Raw genomic sequence first — 18,862 nt, 5'->3', positions numbered from 1 at the left:
CAGGACATTTCCACAATAGCTATTCAAAAAGGTTTGAGAGTAAATCTTGAAGAACTATATTTTCTATAGTTGGCAGATCACACAAAGGTTGTATCTCCCCCCTTCTCTCCAGAAGGAAAGAGGTTGATTCATATTTGTGCATCCTCCTCTTTGCAGAACCTCCCCTTTGGATTCAGAGAATTTTCATTTTCACATCACTAGAGAAAGGAGCGTGGTGGGGAGATAAGAAAGCAGACACCTACTCTCCAGTCAGTTGTGAATGTATCTGTGACTTGACTTCCAGCTGCCTCATGGGGTTTTGCGAGAAGAATTCTGACAAGGTGTATATTCCACCAGCATCTCAGAGATGGGGGGTGGTGACCTCATGGCATAGGCTCGATATATCTGTGTATCTCTAAATAAACACTCTGTAGTGGATCTTGGTCTGTGTTTCTCATTTCTCTTCTTAAGTGGCCCAGACATATAGTCACTCTTTCCCCCAGATTCTACTAATAACCAACATAAATACTTGATGGGGAATTGCCTCCATTATTAGCATAGGGCATTGTCAGTGAATTCAAAATTCATTCCATTAACAATAGTAGTGAGTCACTTTGAACTGTCAACTAAGCAAACTTCCTTTATTTATTTGCTCATGTGAAATTATTTATTTAGTGGATCCAGAGTCATGAACCTAGTAATGACTACTTCATAAGATTTTATCATCACTTAATGGAAGAATTTATATAAACTACACATATAATGATGGGCATAATGGTAAAATGAATTTTAGCAATAGTAATAAAAGTATAATTAGCAGCTAATCATGATAGTTAACCCTGATTATCAAAATGTACCATCACAGTCATCTTTATGATAATTAATAGAATGAGTAATAGCATAAAGCAAAACAGGGTACTTTTTTGTTCATTTTGAATGATCTCATAGGCAAAATGATGAACCCCAGAATAGTGATCTGAGTCCATCAGTCAATCAACAAATAATGACTAAGTCAGAGGTTCCCAAACTTCCTCAGTTTATAGTGCTCTTTTCTCATAAGCAGTTCATGGAGTCCTTGAATCAAATGAAAAACTGAAGCATATGCCATTTACTAAGTAATTTAAGGTTAAACAGCTGAGTAATTTTAAACAGCTTAGTAATTTTAAATAGTAATTTTAAACAGTAAGTTTAAACAGCTAAGTAATTTAAGTTTAAGCAGCTTCAGTTTATGTCTTAATCACTTAGGAACTGTTTAAAAAATATACATATAGCAAAAGAAAAAATATTTATTGCATTTTTAAAGAACCATAGTCACGGGATGTAAACTTGAGTACTGCATGATTTCTCAAGCCTTAGAATCAGAACACTCATTTCAAGTTCCATGTCGATTTTTGTGAGACACTGACTTTTTATCAAGGCATGAACCAAAAGCTCAGCTTCAAAGGATTTGATGATATTGAAAGGAATGCCAGTGTTCTAACACTGAAACTGAACTACCTCATGCTGGTAGTCTGTTTCAGGTTCCCTGGTTATTGCAGAACTCCATGTTTGCCTCAAAAGGACAAAATACTGTGAGTTTGCTGTGCCTCCTGGGATAGGTTGCCACAGCACACAGTTTGGAAACTACCAGACTAGTCAATAACTGTTTGCCAGGAACTCTGATAAGGGAGGGATCTAATGCATGAACCAGATAAGCACAGCCTTTGCCCCATGAGTCTTACAGGGAGTGGATGAGACCAATCTTCATAATATTACAAAAATGTAGTAATACAAGCTGTGATGTGTGCAGCAATGTAAAACCAGTGTGTTGCCAGCTGGGCCTTGTTCTCTGGGTGAAGAATCTGTCCTCATTTGATTCTCAGCAGGTGTTTCCTTTGGCAGCTGCAACTCTACAATTGTACCATCCTCCCTAAAACAATGACTTGGATGGAGTAGAAAATTGGATATGTTCAGAACTGTGGAATTATAAATAATCTTGTTAGTATTAATGAAATACATCTGGGTGGGGAGGAGGCTCCTTATAATTCAGGTTTTTTGAGCAAGTCGGGAGTCGAAGGACCCCAGGCAGGCTCTTTCTCAATTCTTGTCTTCGGTGAGGAAAGAATTCAATGTTGAGACCAAAGTTACGGAAAAACAAGAGACTTATTGATAGATGGCAATAGGACAGGAAATCTCTCTGAGTGGAAAGGGGTCCTGAGTAGGTAGCTGTTGAGGTGGCAAGAAGCAGGATCTTATATGGGTATAGTGGGCAAGGCGTGGGGGTTTGGCCATTGGGTATCTCAGTGTGTCACTTGCCGATTCGTTGGGCCCACAGGAGTCCCCTAGGCTACCGAGGCCCACTGAGTTTTTCCAGGTCACCCAACCTAGCTTTCCAAATTCAGCTTTGGTCTATTGTTATTGTGTTGTTATGTTGGTGTTCTGCGAACTCCACTTTTTTTTTTTTTTAATTCATGAGTGTTTCTTAAGCAGGCTGTTAAATAGGCTGGGTTTGGGGCACACTGTTCCTAACTGACTATACCCATTTTCTAATTCCCTCCTTCACCTACACTGACCTCAGTATCATCTTAGCCCTGGTTCTCATGGAAAATATGCAGAGGGGGCTGTCGAAGAAAGGTGGCTTTTTTCCAACAAGGCTTTTGTTACAAAACCTAGAGATTGGGCCAGTCCAGGTGTCTGGGGCTCATAGGATGGATACCTTTTTTCTGGGTCCCAGCCAGGTTGAAGTTTACATTCTGGAACCAGGTTGTCTAGACTTTTGGGCCTCTGAGCCTTGAGACCGCTTCCTCTTCCCTACATCTGTATTATTAAAACTCATAATGCATTGGAGCTGAAGAGGTGGGGAAGGCCCTAGGCCTCTTTGACCAAACCAGCTGTGTGGAGTAATAAAACTCCCAGAATACAATATTGGGAAAACAAATTCTGACTGTTGGGACCACCCCCTAGTTCCACACCACACCAAAATATTGTCACCTTTGTTCTAGCACACCCATCCTCAGGGTGACAGAAAGGCATGAACCTAGAGCTCCCACTGGTGGCAGGAGTGGTCCACCATGTCTTGACTTTCTGGTTCCTCATTCACATGGGTTTAACAACTAGACTTGTGCTCCACAAGTTGCATTCAAAAATTCAACCTTCCTGTGGTATACACACTCAATGGATCATTACTCAGTGATCAAAAAAGATAAACTCATGCCATTTGTGGCAACATGGATGGAACTAGAAGGGATTATGTCATGCCAAATAAGTCAGAAGGAAAAAGATAAATATCAGATGGTTTCACTTATATGTGGAATATATAGAGAAGTCAAACAAAACATTCAGAAAAAAGACAAAACTTTTAAGCTGACCAGAGATCTGAGGCATCCAGGAGGAGGGGTAAGGGGCCAAAACAGGGGAGGGAAGAGCACAAGGAACTGTGGTGTTGGATCATGGGTGCTATGGTGATGGGAGAACTATGGGGGCTATACCTGAAAGGAGAAATATTATTCTGTCCAAAAATTAACAACTATGTAAGAAAAAAAGTACTTCATCTAAAAATAAACCTAAAAAAATCCATCTTTCATTGTGTATGTAGACCACACATAATGGAATACCATTCAATTATTGAGAAAAAATGAACTCATCATTTTTGACAGTATGGATAGAACTGGGGGGGCTTATGCCAAGCAAAATAAATCAAAAGGAGAAAGACAAATACCAAATATTTACAAATACCAAAAATTTACGCATATGCGGAATATAGAAAAACTAGACAAAGGGAGCAGAAAATCAAACAAAGACAAACCCTAGAAATTTGGCTGTAGAACTGAAGTTACCAGGGGATGGGGAGAGAAGGAGTTCTGCTGGTGGGTGTGATGTGGTGACATCTGAAGAGGTGCGAATATCGCCCCCAAATCATAAGCAGTATTGTAAATCAATGTTACCTCAATAAAAATAATAAATATTTTTAAAAGTCACTTTTCCCTTGATGAGGACATTTCTCTAACCACTGGTAATTTCTATGGACCTGTGGGGTACAATGGATATTTCCATGCTTTTCTAAATGTCTCTTTACGATTGACCCTCAAAGCCTCACCTACTGGGAGTCACCTCATTATTACCACCTCTTCTGCCCATCTTCCACCACTTTCTTTTTCTGAGGACTGTTCAGAATCAAAAGATGTAAATTACACACACACACACACACAGAGCGATCAGGTCAGCCCCACCTTCCAACAGCAGGTAGATAAATAGAACTGCAGGGGAGAAGGCAATGAGTGCTTTAAAAAAGCTTTCCATGGGGATTAAGAAAAGCAGTCTCCTCCACTCCTGTCTTTGATGATGCTCTCCCTCCAGGGGTGCCTTTTCTCATCACCAGAATGGTGAGTCAGGTGATGCAGGAAGAAGGGGTCCAGCAGTCACTCAGCACCCCGGAATCTATACTGCAGAACTACCTCTTTCCCAGGTACAGAGGGTCCCTCTGCTGCCATGAGTTCCAGCCCAGATCATTGGGGAATTTAACTGTATTTGGGGGTAAAATCTTCATAGTGATAAAGAAGGCACAACTGTATGGCATGTTCCCACAAATCTACTGCAATAGTAGCCGGTCAAGTATAGGTTCTGGCCTTCAAAGTTTCTGGATCAGGTTGAATACTGCCCATTGCTGTTAACATAAAAATATTTTTATTGAAAATAAGAATAACTTAACATAACCTAATAAAAAAGGCTGTGTGTTAAGAGGGTGGTGTGCCTGAACGAACTCATTCTCTGCTTGCTACACAGACATTTCTGCTCCCTGATGTCCGTGTGTAGGTGGTAACCTATATGGCTCCTTGGTGCGAGCTAAGAAGTGTGGCTACTTTGGGTTGGCTCAGCCTTGCAGGTCTTTTTTCATTGAGCCCATTATGCCTCTGCCTGGCAGAAAAAGCCCCTTTCCCCTGGGTGAGCAGTCAGCATGCAAAGCTTAGGAGGCACAGTGCAGGCCAGAATGGAGCCACGCCCACCCCACCTCCTGGGCTGTGCAACTGCCTGCACAACCCTAAGGCAGGAGGCACCCAGGCCCAGGTTCTAACTGGTGAACTTCGGGCCTCCCTGGTGGTACAGGCGGTTGAGCTCAGCACTGCAAAGCTGTCCGCAGCCTCTGCAGTGGGGGTTAGATTCCTGGCCGGCCACGGAGATACCCATATGGCCAGGCAGACCTCTCCTGTCTCACCCACTGCTCCCCTCAGAGTGTATTTCAGTCAGTCTGCCTGTTCTGTTTCCCAATCTGTCTCTGGTGAATCCTCTCACCCTCCCTCACATCTGGCCTGTATCCCGGTTCTTGCATGCATGAATAAGTAAATCTTAAAAAAAAAAAATATTCTTAAATGTGAACTTCCTCCTCCGGCCTCTTTGCATGGGTTCTAACCACTGCCCTTCCTTCCCCCCTTCCTGGGCTGCGATCTTTCATTCAGGGTCCATTTCATTCAGACAGGCTTCTGCCATGACTTGTAACTTTTCTGTGATTCTTTTTTCCTGCCAGATGTAAACTTCACATCTGCTGTTTCCTCCCTCCTCACTTCCATATGGTCTGCAGTAAATCTATTTCAAGTTGGCCAAGCCTGGCTCTCAGTATGTGATAGCAGATGAATTTGCCAAAGACCAGTTTGTCAGATGAGCAATTCACCAATTACTGGAGACTTCTAAAGTGTTAGCTTGCCCTAAACCTGCCCCAGCTCCACCTACAACCCCAGAAGCTGTCAGAAAATGTTTTCCTTTGGACAATTTGCAGAGTCATAGAAAAAGGCAAGAGCAGAAACAGAAGAGAAATACTTTGCTGTAAAAGGGGGATAAGGCTATTTAGGTCTGGGTTGGGGAGGAGATTCTGGGGGTGGGTGGGTTGTTAGGATTAACTTGTTAATATAAACCGAACAGTTCCACAGGCAATAAATGTTAGTAGTATTACTATTTTTAATTATTTGTAACTTTACTTTTAATTTTCACACATGAAATTAAATTATATGAATTAAACTATACACTGATGCAAATTAAAAATAATAATTTACATGGGAATGGTAGGGAGAGAAGATAGATAGCAATCACTGGGACATTCATTTGTCCCTGCCCTTGGTCTGATCATTGATCCCTGGAAGTTGAGTCAATAGCCAATGGCCAGCGATCTAGTCAGCCATGCCCCTGGAATGAAACATCCATCACCCAAAAGGTGAGGCTTCTGGGAGTTTTCTGGCTGGTGCACATGAGGAGAAGGAGAAGAGTATGCTCAGAGAGCCCAGAAGCTTGCACCCTTTCCCCGTAACTTGGCCTGTGCATCTCTCCCATTTGATTCTTCCTGATTTATATCCTTTTATAGTAGACAAGTAATCTAGTGAGTAAAATGTTTTTTTGAGTTCCGTGAGTCACTCCAGCAAACAAATTAAACCTAAGGGGGGCCATGAGAACCGCCAGTCTGGCCAGTTGGCCAGCAATACAGTGACAACCTGGGCTTGTGATTGTCACCTGAAGTGTTTCGGGGGAGAAAGGGAGGAAGTCTTGTGTTCCCCCTTCATCTGTGGGATGTGATGCTATCTCTAAGTAGATAGTATTAGAATCAAGTGAATTTCTTGTTGGTGTTGGAAAAAACACCTATTGGACATATACTCATTTCAAATGTATTGAAAAAAATATGTGCCTTTTTGAAATAGTTCTAACTGTGAGCCTGAGCAAATTGGGTAACCTCTCAAATCTTCAGCTTTCTCATCTAATAAAATGGAGATGACACTAACAACTGCCTTATAGTTTGGTATGCGAATTAATTGAAATAATGCAGGTAAAAGACTGCACCATGCCTAGGGAGTAGAAAGCAATCCATAAATATACTACTTTTACAAATTTTCTCTAGTCAAATGTAGCTCTTGTAAAACACATTAAATGCAGGAAAAAAGGATTAGGATTGTAACATTCTACCATAACTTGGGTGCAATTTATTTGTAATAAGTAAAGATTTCACTAGCAACACAAGTACTCAGATTATCTTTGTATAAAGATCAATTATCTCAGGATTGGCAGGGCAGCTGCTGGATGCTATATGATCATTAGTACTTTATTTTGCCAGTAACTCTCGAATTGTTTGGGAGGATTCTAATACTCTCAGCAGAGCACAAGAGTGACTGTCAATGACGAAATAAGTAGCAAGCATAGCACGTCAAGCAACTGAAGTGCATATAACTGGGCCCAAAACTTGAAATCCTATATGAGAAAAATGAAGGTAATAGCTAGAATTCTGAGTGTATTAGTTTTGCTTAATAACCAGCATTTCAAAGGTGATTAACAAAATATTGCAGAGTTTGGCTTTTTTTCTGATTAGGATTGGTTTGTTTTTGTTTTTGTTTTTTCAGGTAATATACAGCCCTAAGTAGACACAGTACTTAATCCAGACCACTGGTTTCCTGGTGATCAAGGTTGAGTTTGCACAGGATGTGTCTGGTATCCAGGCCCAGGCTGGCTGGTTTGGGCCAGTGCTACCCAATTCCTCCCCTAAAAGGAGAATGACAGGCAAACCTCTTCTCTTTTTTGCAACCAGGAAGAAGTGACGTCTAGGGGAAATAAAAGCTTTATATACCAACAGAAAAGGCAGTAATGATAAAGCTCAAGAAGCAGGGGGCAAGTCCAGGAAGTACATCCAGTATGAGGGTCTGGCTTCCAAAGCAGTCACATCTGCTCATTTATCTACCTGGACAGTTTTTGGAAACAGGCCATGTGAAATGCTCTGAAGACCTTCCCATACTCCACACACAGACTGCAAGTCTTCTGCCAGAATGGGCTGTTTTAGGCTAAAATCTTCCACAGGAGTGGAGCCTATATTTTATTTATGCCACATATTAAGTTGAAGAAAGAACAGATAATTCAGACCTCTTCTTTCTCTCACCAACAGCACCCCATCCACATGGCATCCTCTCTGTGGTGCATAAAGAGTTTCTCTCTCTCTCTCACCAGGATGTCTTCAGACATACTCAATAGGTCACCTGGGGCCCATCTAGCTTCAGGGAAGAGAAAAAAAAATGTCCACATGGAAAGAGAGTTGAGAATAAGTGAAGATGTTCAGCATGGAGAGACTCACTTTCGAACACTGTGGAAGAGGGGCTGTTTAGAGACTCCACTAGTAGAATTACTCTCAGGAGATATTTTGAGTGCAGAGCTGGTGAATCAAATCCTAAACTGACTCCAGGAGAGGACCTGGTAATGGTCTTCAGCAGTTTTCAGGGTCAGCGAGTGGGTTGTGACTCAGGGCTGTGGGACAGGCCCTGCCTGCAGCTCTTCCTCCACATGATAGTGAATTAGTATAGGCAAATTAAAAGCTCTTTCATGGGCCCCATAAACTTTTTCTTTCTCCCCCCACCTTTTGTATAAGCTTTCTTTAAAAATGTCCTTTTATTTCGGTTTAGTTGATTATTACTTAGAGGTCATGCTAAGTAACATTGAACAAGTAGGAGAAGGGTCTGCCTGGTGGCACAGGGGTTAAAGTCTCAGCACCATCAAGCAATCACCAGACACTGAGGCATGAGTTCGATCCTTGGCCAGGGAGCTAACCCACTCCTGTCTCGCCTGCTGCTCCCCTCAGCAATGAATTTCAGTAGATCTGCCTGTTCTGCTCCCCATTCTGTCTCTGGTGAATTGTTTCACCCCTGCACCTCTGATCTACACCCCAGTTCTTGTATGCATAAATAATTTTTTAAAAATCTGAACAAGAGGGACAGGCTAGCTTCAGTTTCTAGTTCTACTGCACTGAAGCTTTAATTTCCTCATCCGTAAAATAGGTAGACTGGCATTAAATTCAAAGAGTGAATTTAAGATTTAAAGGAGATGAAGTACATAAAATTCCAAGCACAGAAGGAAAATAAATATTAGTTGTTGTTTATGAATGGTAGTTATGAAGATGCTGATGATGCAGATCAAGGATCCAGGAGGGTGTTTGAACACAGTGGTTCTGGGCAGGTCTAGAGGACACCAATCAGTAAAGGGGAGAAAAGAGAGCAGAAAAGGAAGTCAGAATGCCAATGTTGACCACGTGCCAGGTTTGTGGGCAAATCAGCCCTCCATCCTGTGGCCCCCTTCCTATTTTAAGGTCTTCTCTCTCACAATGTCTACAGTGGTGTGCCTGGACCTGCCAGATGGCCAAGGTTTCCTCTACTATATTCCTTGGTGACATCCAAACACTTGCTCCATCCCTGTAGTCACAACACAACTTATCTGACTGGTATCTCATTCTTTTATCATACGAAGCTCCACTAGGAATCAGATAACAAATGTAAAGGTGATATTAACAAGCAGTGGTGATTTCATGGTTGTCTCACTATCATGTCACAATTGTGGTTAATACTCTAAAGGCCCCTAGATCTTCTATGGGCTTAAAAGGGAGATAGATGATTAGCCAGAGATGTTTTGGGGACTCTTGAAATCAAGGCTTGAAATGCTGAATTCCTTTGTCCATTTACTGAGTCAACCCTTCAAGCTAGTTGAGAGTATGCCCATATACTTAAGAAATTTCCAACTCTTTGGATTTATTCATGACTAAGATACTTGTAAAGGAAAACCCCTGTCTTCCTTTGTTTCAACACCCATGTCTAGGAGCTTTCCCCCACCAAGCAATTGCCTATGACATCCACTGGGTGTCCTACAATTTAACTCAATTCTGACATGTACATGGAGATAGTGTCAGATCCCACAGAGTAAGGACTCAATCCCACAGGACTGCTTCCCACCCATTTCAGATGCCAATCACAAGTCTAGACTATCCAGATTGTGCTTTGGACTGATAGGCTGTAAAGCTGAGGGTCTTGTCATCTCCTCCTCTGGTTCAATTAATTTGCTAACGTAGCTCACAGAATTCAGGGAAACACATTTACCAGTTTATTAGAGGATATGATAAAGGATATGGGTGAAGAGATGAAGTGATGTAGATGAGGTCAGGAAGGGTTCCAAGAGCAGGAGTTCCTGTCCCCATTAAGTCAGGGTGTTACCCTCCCAGATTGTGGATATGTTCTTCCACCTGGAAACTCTCTGCACCCCATAATTTCAGTATTTTTATCACAAAGGTGTGACTGATCATTAATCCCAGTTCCAGCCCCTCTCCTCAAGAGCATAGGGAGCAGGACTGAAAATTCCAACCTTCTAATCATGACCTGGTCTTTCCAGTGTCAGCTTTCATCTGGGAGCCACTGTTCCCTCCACAACTACTGAGTTGCTTATTAGAACAAAAGACATCCCTACCACCCAGGAAATCACAAGGGTTTTAGAACTCAGTGCCAGGAAGAGGGGTGAGACCAATGTGTTCTTTTTCTTCCATCTCACAATACTGTTATATTGAGATTTTTGGGTAACATCTTCAAGTCAGTTTTCCCCATCTGCCAAATGGGATGTTATATCACATAAATCCATTTTCTGCCTCTCAGGCAGCTCTTATTCTAAATGAATGAGCACACGTTAAATCAGCAAATAGGGAGGCTAGGGAGTCCTATTTATTATGTTGGTTGGAGAGGGGAACAGAGATTTAATGTGATCATTAGTCATAGCTTGAGCCAAATTTAACAGCTTTAGAATAGTGCTTAACAATCCTGACTGCATATAAGAGTTATCTGAGAAGCACTTTTAAGAAAAAAAAAATATTATACTCTACCTCCTTCCCCTCCTTTACCCCCCACCCCCACCCTGCCCAGTTTCTGATTCAAATGATATGAGGTGGGATCTGAGCATGAGAATTTTTTTTAAGGGTCCTCACAGTGATTCTGTTACGCAGCCAAGACTGAGAATCAGTCTTTTGGAACAGCATTCATAAATACAAACTGGGTGGAAAATGGTATCCTAGAAGGTAGGTCTTGGTTGTGACTAAGAGCCAAGCTCTATGTTCTGGAAGCACTCAGCAAACCCATGTTCCATGGGTTTCTCCGCGTGTAGAGGAGCTTTCAAAACTCACCTTTCAGGATGTGAGGGCAATCTGGCTGCGACATCTGTCACCCCATTGATCGCCAGGGTTGATTCGGCTGATCTGGCTGGCTAGGCGGGTGTCCCCTTCCTCCCTCACCGCTCCATGTGCGTCCCTCCCGAAGCTGCGCGCTCGGTCGAAGAGGACGGCCTTCCCCGAATAGAGACGGACCGGTCTTCGGTCGAGGGTATACGAGTAGCTGCGCTCCCCTGCTAGAACCTCCAAACAAGCTCTCAAAACTCACCTTTCATCCTCTTCTTCATCACTGTGTAACACTGGCCACTGAACTTATGCCTCCAGGTTTTTTTTCCAATACATTAAATGAGTAGGTTAGATCAGACAAGCTCAAGGGTAGTTCTATGGGCCTAAAGTTCTAAGGCCTCTATGATTGTTTCTAAGCTAGTTTGCAGACAGAAAAGAGAGGTTGGCATTGCATTCTCAGGTTGGCATTCTCTGCTCATCTCTTGCCTGAAGTCACCCTGGGGAGCCGTCACAGACACATGCCCTCTGATCTCTGCTGCCCACCAAATGCCAGTCTAGAACCTTGAGTGGCAGCTGAATCTCATCCTTTGGGATCCCTGCACCCAGCCATCCCTGGCAGAAAGGAGGCTTTCATATGATTCTTGCAAAGGCAGCCCACGAATTGCAGGGGCGGCCTTTCACTGATCTCTCTGCTCCCCAGCAAGCACATGGCCTGACCACTGATGGTATCGTCAGAGGAAGTGGTGGAATGTGGAAGTTTACTCAACATCAGTACACGCACATCCTCTAATCTTGCGTCTGAGGGGTGCAGGCGAGGGATGCTGTGCCAGGGCACTCCTGGTCCTCCCCTTCTCAGCGGCCTTGGCTGCTTCTAAGTTTCCTGCTTTGTGATTTTCTGAGTGGAGGGGCCTCTGAGCAAGGCTTTGAGCATTAGTCTAAATAACAACAAAAGCATTTATTGCTTACATCCTCTGCAGCTGGCTCTGTCCTGAGAATGCTACACACATTCCATCTCTCTCAGACCATGACCAAAACCAATTGGCAGGGAATTGCTATGGTCTGCATGTTCATGCCCGCCCCCCATGCCACATACATACACAGCAACAAATTCATATGTAGAAATCCTAACCCCTAAAGATGATTCTAGCAGGAGGTGAGGCATCTGGGATGTAAGTCATAGGGGGGAAGCCCTCATGAATGGAATTAGCGATTTATAAAAGAGATTTTTTTAAAAAGAGGGCAGAGATTCTTAGCCCCTTCCACCATATGAGGATATAAGCAGTCTGCAACTCTGTACAGGGACCTCACCCAACCCTGATCTTGAACTTCTAGCCTCTAGAGAAATAGGAAACACACTTCTGTTGTTTATAGGCCACACAGTCTTTGGTATTTTATTATAGCAGCCTGAATGGACTGAGAGGGCTCATGCCCCCTGACCCCCTTAATACAAATGTACTGTTCAGTGCACAAACCTGCTGGAGAACAGTCAGATTTGCCTCAAACTCAGGGGGAAGTGCTCTGATACTTGCTGTGCTTACAAAAACAAAGGATTCTGGTAGGAAGAGGACAGGAGTTCTAAAGTCCATATTGCAGAGCTTTTAGGTCCTCAGTATCTGTGCAGGTAGAAAGGGGTTAAGGTGTGGGAGGACTGGGGGTGGCTGGAAAAAGGCAGACTGAGTAGAGTTCTGCCCACGGAAGGAATTTCAAAGTCAATGTGGGCTCTCTGGGGTGCTATAGACACCAAGGACCTAGGTCAGACTCTGAGTCAGCCTCTCAGAAACTGTCACGTTGGTCCAGGGGAGACCTGGAGCTACCTTCCATGCAGCCCATGTATAAACTTTTGGGGCCCTGAAGACAGGACATCAGACCCAGATTTTCTTCCTGGCTGTTCGTTGGAGTCACAAGGGCCTGTGGGCCTGGAAAAACTCCATTTTGTGTGATCTCAAAATGTGGAGGCTGGCATAGGACCAAGATGTGGCGAGAGAAGTTAAGTCAGGTCCCTCTTGTTCACAAAGAGAAATTGATATTCCAAGGAATTGACACGCCAGTTTCTTAAGCTGCTTCCTTATCCCAGGAGGGACTTGGGATCCAAACGTGGCACTCTTCTCAGCCTGAGTTCTCCCTCCATTCCCAGCGAGGTTCTGCAACACACATTTCCAAACAGACCACAGGGCCTGCATTTGTACCTTCCAGCAGAGCTGGCTACTCCCATACTCTACTCTGTTTCAGCCCCAAAGAGTTGGTATGAGGGACCCACCAGAGAACCTGGCAGAACTGCAGACACTTGTAAGTGTAAATTAAGTGCTCAATAAGTATTTCCAGGTTGGTGACTGATTGAAAAACAAGCAAACCCCAGGAAATCAAACATAGCATTACTTAATAATGTTCTAAATCAGTTTCCCCCCAAACTTGTGCAAGCAAATTAAGGGGACTGGGGAAGGAAGGAGGAGGAGGGCTTGAGTAGCAGGACTGAGAAACACACACACACACACACACACACTGTCTGTACCTCTTACACTGTGGGTAATATACCATGGCCATAGGAAGGGAGGAAATAGGCAAAGAGAAGAGAATGAGGATTGGAGGAAAAAAAGTGAGAGAACAAGGGAGAAGAAGGAATAATGGAGGAGACATGTATAATGGGAAAGGCTAACCTCTCTCTGTGGGAGCCATAGAGTCCAAGTAACTAAGTAAGCCACGTGGCTTCAAGAGTTCAAGTGAAATGTATGGGAGCCACAGAATGAAAGATGTAAAACTATACAAGTAATACTTGCTGGGAAACTGGGCCAGTGGTATCCTGAGCAGAAAGCACAGTGAGAACATATGTTTATGTTTGTATTTATCTCAGCATTATTCAGTTTATCTTCTATGTGTTTTGTGGTATACATGACATCGCCATCCAGTAGTACAGGTCCATGATTAATAATGATACCTATCACGGGGTGGTGGGTACCCAGATAGTGTCTACTAATGTGGCAAAGGAGCTCAGAGACCATCTGTCGCAATGAAACATACCATCAATGACTCCACAGTCCTACCTAGTGAGTCTCAGGGGCCTAATAGAGAAGGGGAAAAAGTCAGCTGTCTGCTAGGAAAGCCCCTTTTCCCAGCTAGTCTCTAATGCTCCTGTCTCTGTAAAGGGTGAAATCACTTGACCTTCAGTCAAATAGGAGATGTATCATTACCGTGATTATTACTAGTTATATTCCCAATCAGGAGTCACATTGCAGCAGGAAGACCTTTGTTTCCAGGCCCGCCATACACTGCTATGACTATTGAAAGGCAAATAGCACCTGCACCCAGCCCGTGCCCTGCTCACCAAGCCATGTCCCCAGAGAGGGTGCATCTTTTATTAATTCTCACAAAAGCATTGTATACATTACCAATAGTCCTGCTTTTTGCCCTTTACTTTATTTGAATATAATTTTCCTGTTGACTTTTTTTCATAAATACAGTTTATGGCTTCTTTTAGTCTCATAATATTTTTGAGTTTCCAACTCCTGCAGAGTGTACATTGTGGTGGGAGTGGCAGAATAAGGTTCTGTCTTTAGCAGCTGCAGCACTCCTAAAACATGGCCCAAGATGGGCGAGCTTTTAAAATTTGACTTTTTCTTCTGCCCCTGTGCACAGAGCTATCCCGAGGCCATCCAGCTACCATGGTTATTCCACACGGAAAACAAAGAACCAACGGCTTGTATAGCCTCCATGGGGCCAGCCTGGTGCCAGACGCTGAGATGTGGTCTGTCTCTGGGCAGCTGGTGCTTTCCTGCATGTCAGTGACGTCCAGGCTAGAGGACAGTGGAGTCTTCTCTGGGGTAACTCTAGTCACTGCCAAGCAGTCACTTAAGTCTTGAAGTTCTACACATGCTTGATTTCAGGTTCTTAGACAAAAAAGCCACATTTTGCTTCTAAATAGGCAGTTGTCTACAGTAAACAAGGGATTAGATAAACACAGGGAGTTTATCCCTGTGTCACACGCATCCCTACTCATCCTCATCTTCCTGCAAACTCCATTGACTGATTTACCAGGAGATGGGCTGATCCCCCCGCCCCCCAAATGTTCTCTCCCTGGGGAGAGAGAATTCTCTCCTGGGGAAAAATTTTACTTCCCAGTCACCGGGTGGCACTGAGAAAGGAAGTGGGATGGGGCCACTGTGGCCTGTTTCTGTAGTTGTCCTGGGACCCTCAGGCATCAGTCTTGGATTCCTTCATCGATTGAACAAATTGCTTAACTTCGTCTTCCAAGGCCTTGTTCCTCCTCTCAACATCCTCCCGGGAGCGCTCCACATTCTGGAGGGTGATTTCCAAAGCTGCAAATAACTTCTTCTGCTTGTCCAGTTCTTCATTGAGTCTCACTACCTTGGTCCACACATCAAAATTTTCCTTCTCAAGCCTAACGGAAGGAAAAAAAAAGTGAAAAAACAAGGCATTCCCTCTAGACAGTCTTTACCCTGGCTTACAAACTCTTCTGTTCATTTCCCTTGCCACATCCCACATCCAACCTGCACCTGTAATTTATGTCTCCCCACCAATATGAGGAATTCCCAGTGAACCTGAGGTCCCAGAGCTGGTCTGGGAGCTTGACATCATCTTGTGACATCTCATGTTGTTTTATGCTTTGTATATTCAACCAGATAATAAAGCCATAGAAAGAATGGACCACTTCTAATGTGTGTATAGTTCACCCCCCATAGCACCTTGCATTTGTCCAAACTGACAGCTGAGGCCAAATCCATATTCCAGATTCCTAATACACTATACACCAGATATACACAGGCCAGAGTTTTCTCTTCCCAGTGCCTTGGTCAAGGGATTAAGACTTGGAGAAGTACTAGGAACTGCCCACTGGGGAGAAGTGGCCCTGGCAGGCCCAGTCTCACTTCTGAAGTGAATGTTCTGTTTTATTCCTGAGTTCCCAGTATTCCTAAGTTCATTGTTATTGGCCAAAATCCTAATCTAGTTCCAGGTGTTCCTCTTTTAGGCCATGCTGAATTAATCCTTAGGAAGGAGAGTACATAAGAACCTATTTAAGCCAAAAGAGAGAATATCAGGCCAATGGGAAAATTATATGATTAGAAGTTCATTTCAGAGTTTTATTCTGTGAATTGCTCTCTGCCTGATCCCCTTTAGCCTGCCCAATTTCCTATGGAAACATGAGTTCCCATCTGAGCCCATGCCTGGCTTCTATCTTCAAGGGCCCAATCTGTGTGAAATGGCCTTTCTTCAGAGCCTGGCCTGCTTCTGCAACAGCTCCTGTCATGTTAAATTGGTCTCACACCTTCTGACACTCCCATTAAAAGTATACTTCTCCAAATTCTACATATCCCTTTTGCTCTGGGAAACATTGTGCAGGTGGTATCTGTGTGGGCTTAGGAGTCTGACTAGCCCAGGTTCAAATCCCAGTCTCACCAAAGATTTAGTTCAGGTATCCTTTTATACTTCCTGAGCTCACATTTCTTCTCTAAAATGGGGATGTTACCTGGCTCACAGGAATGCTATGGAGATTATGTCAGAAGCTATGTCTGAAGCACTAAGCTTAGATCAGGCACTGGCCCATTACCTCTCCTCCCTCTGCCAAGGATGGGGAGTCTCTGGGAACAGGTAGATTCTTCAGACTCTACTCCCTTCAGGAGAAGCAGCTGTCTCTGGGCAGCTAATGCTTTCCTGCATGTCAGTGACCTCCAGGTTAGAGCACAGTGGGGTCTTCCTTGGGGTAACTCTGGACACTGCTGAGCTGTCATTCAAGTCTTGTAGTTCTACACATGCTTGATTTCAGGTTCTTAGACAAAAGAGCCACATTTTGCTTCTAACTAGGCAGTCCTCTATAGTAAACAAAGGATTAAGACTCACACAAATCTTCCTTTCATGTCTTAATGGACCTAAAAGTCCCTGTAATTTGAAAACCCCACTAGTTCACATTTCACTACCTTATTGGGTAGTGATTGGGGTTTATATAGGCTAAGTGGTTTTGAGGTTTTCCCTCATGCAAAAGGAGTGGTATGAAAAAGGCCCTGAGAAAATATTTTATCTAAGAGCAAACTGTGCCTAAACCTCTTAGGAATTGTGGCAATATCCTCATCACTGGCCTTCTGCTGCTTGCCACCTGCAGCCTGAAATCAACCATCTCTGTGATCTGGTAAAGCTTCAGTTAGGTAGAGTCATCCAGAAGCTCTGTTTCAGCTTTGAGGAGACTGTCAAGGTCCTATATGCTTATATGCTCTGGTGTGTCCTGTCAGATTTGCCACCCTGGTCCAGTCTACCCCTGCTCCTCCTGGGTATGAACACACCAGGCCTGCCTTCCCCACATCCTCTGCACCTTTGGGTTTCTCTGCCTCTTTATTCCCTCATCTCCTTCAGCACTCTGCTTGAATGCTTCCTCAGTGAGGCCTTCCTGATCATCTGTTTAACATTAAAATCTCCTCGTTGAAATCCCCATCCTCCTGCCCTGCTTCATTTCTCCCTATAGTATGTATTTTAATGACCTCCTGTAATTAAAATATACACTAATATCTTAATTACCTCTTGTAATATTTTAATTAATAATTTAACTACAAAAAGTAATTAAAATATTACATTGTATTGTCTGTCCCCTCTAGAAGGAAAGCTCTATAAACACAGGGGCTTTTGTTAGATTGCTCAGTGCTACTTCCCACAGGTGGGATGGTTTCTGGCATGCAGTAGGTGCTTAATAAATATTTGCAGAAATAACAAAGTACATGGATGTGGAAAATTTTCAAGTTTCTCTTAATTCATTAAAACATATTGGCTCTTAAAGAACCACAATTACGAAACAATTTTTAAGCTCTTTAAGTTACACACTTAACTTTTCATAAATTTAATATAAAGCTTAGTGTTTTCACTGATTTAGTCATCACTCCCTTTACCCTTTACCTTATTAAGCCCAACCACTAATGGTCACTGTATTCCTGAAACTGAAGTTTTATAATGTTATTTATTTGCCACATAAGATCAGTCCCCATTGCTTCTGAGGATGGCAGCCACGTGGTTGTCCAGGGTCCCTCTGGATGTGACTTACTCTTTAATCTGTTTCTCATATGTTTGCTTTTGTGTTTCTATTTGCTTCTGCAGCTCCTGAACCACTTTCTGCAATGATTCAATTTCCTCCTCTCCAGAGTCCTTTCTTCCAAATCCAGTTTCAGAGTTCGGGCTGACAAGGGTGTCCCTCTTGCAGTCATAGGCATGGGGGGAGCATACCACCGCGTCATCCCCAGGGGATCCAGGCAGGGCAGGGACATTATCATAGGTGGAAGTCCGCTGGAAGTCAGACAAGTGAGGCACATCTTGGGACATTGTTCTCCTGTGCCCTTCCCCTGCCTTTGACTCTGAAGGTGACCAGAATTCACTTTTAAAGATTTCCACTTTGCTGCTGTTGGCACTTTGAAAAGCAGACATCAAGAAATATTTCCGGTTAGGGAGTGTCTGAGTCCTTTTTCGTGAATGCAACTTCCAATCTCCTAGTATTTCCCTGCTCTCTTCCAGAAACTCATCGCTGTGTCGTTGTCCAGTCGGGCTGGTTACATCTGAGCTGCTGGTCTAGGAAAAATGGTCATGGATATTACATGGGTTTTTCCCACTTGTCAAGTTCCCAAGATAATGATCAGGGCCTTCCCTATATTGCTGGCATAAGTATAAAATGGCACAATTTATATTTAACAATTTTAATCAAGATCACAAATAAAAATCTCTTTATCCTTTGATTCAGAAATCTAATTTCTGGGAATTTATTTTGAGATAAATAACCTCAGAAAGTTTGAAAAGAGAAAAAGTAGGAGGATTAGTCATAAAACATGGGTGATAATTTCTGTCCTCCAGATTTATGGCAAGGACCCCAAAAGGAATCTATTTAGACAGACAGGGCTAGCCTGTAGCTGCCATTGCTATTTCAATAAACAGCAGAAACCTGTCAAGTAAACATAATAATTGTTACTTTCAAGGACTACTAGG

At 43.2% G+C, this 18,862-nt stretch overlaps 1 protein-coding gene across 2 annotated transcripts in view; it reads right to left on the bottom strand.

Moving 5' to 3' along the window:
• Positions 1 to 14,233: 14,233 nt before the first annotated feature.
• The window catches only part of ARHGAP25 (Rho GTPase activating protein 25), a 75,763-nt gene continuing 71,134 nt past the window's right edge, over positions 14,234 to 18,862 (bottom strand). For both annotated transcript variants that reach the window (XM_054701685.1, XM_037527530.2), the window contains exons 10-11: positions 17,934 to 18,451; positions 14,234 to 15,290 (exon numbers count right to left, since the gene is read on the bottom strand). In XM_054701685.1, coding sequence (XP_054557660.1) covers positions 15,083 to 15,290; positions 17,934 to 18,451 — 726 coding nt within the window. In that variant the 3' untranslated portion in view covers positions 14,234 to 15,082. The remainder of the gene's footprint in view (positions 15,291 to 17,933; positions 18,452 to 18,862) is intronic.

Source organism: Talpa occidentalis, unplaced genomic scaffold (assembly GCF_014898055.3).
Source record: "Talpa occidentalis isolate TD23 unplaced genomic scaffold, MPIMG_talOcc4v2.1 talOcc4.5, whole genome shotgun sequence".
In the NCBI taxonomy this organism is placed as follows: Eukaryota; Metazoa; Chordata; class Mammalia; order Eulipotyphla; family Talpidae; genus Talpa; species Talpa occidentalis.
This window is presented reverse-complemented; position numbering and strand designations above follow the sequence as displayed.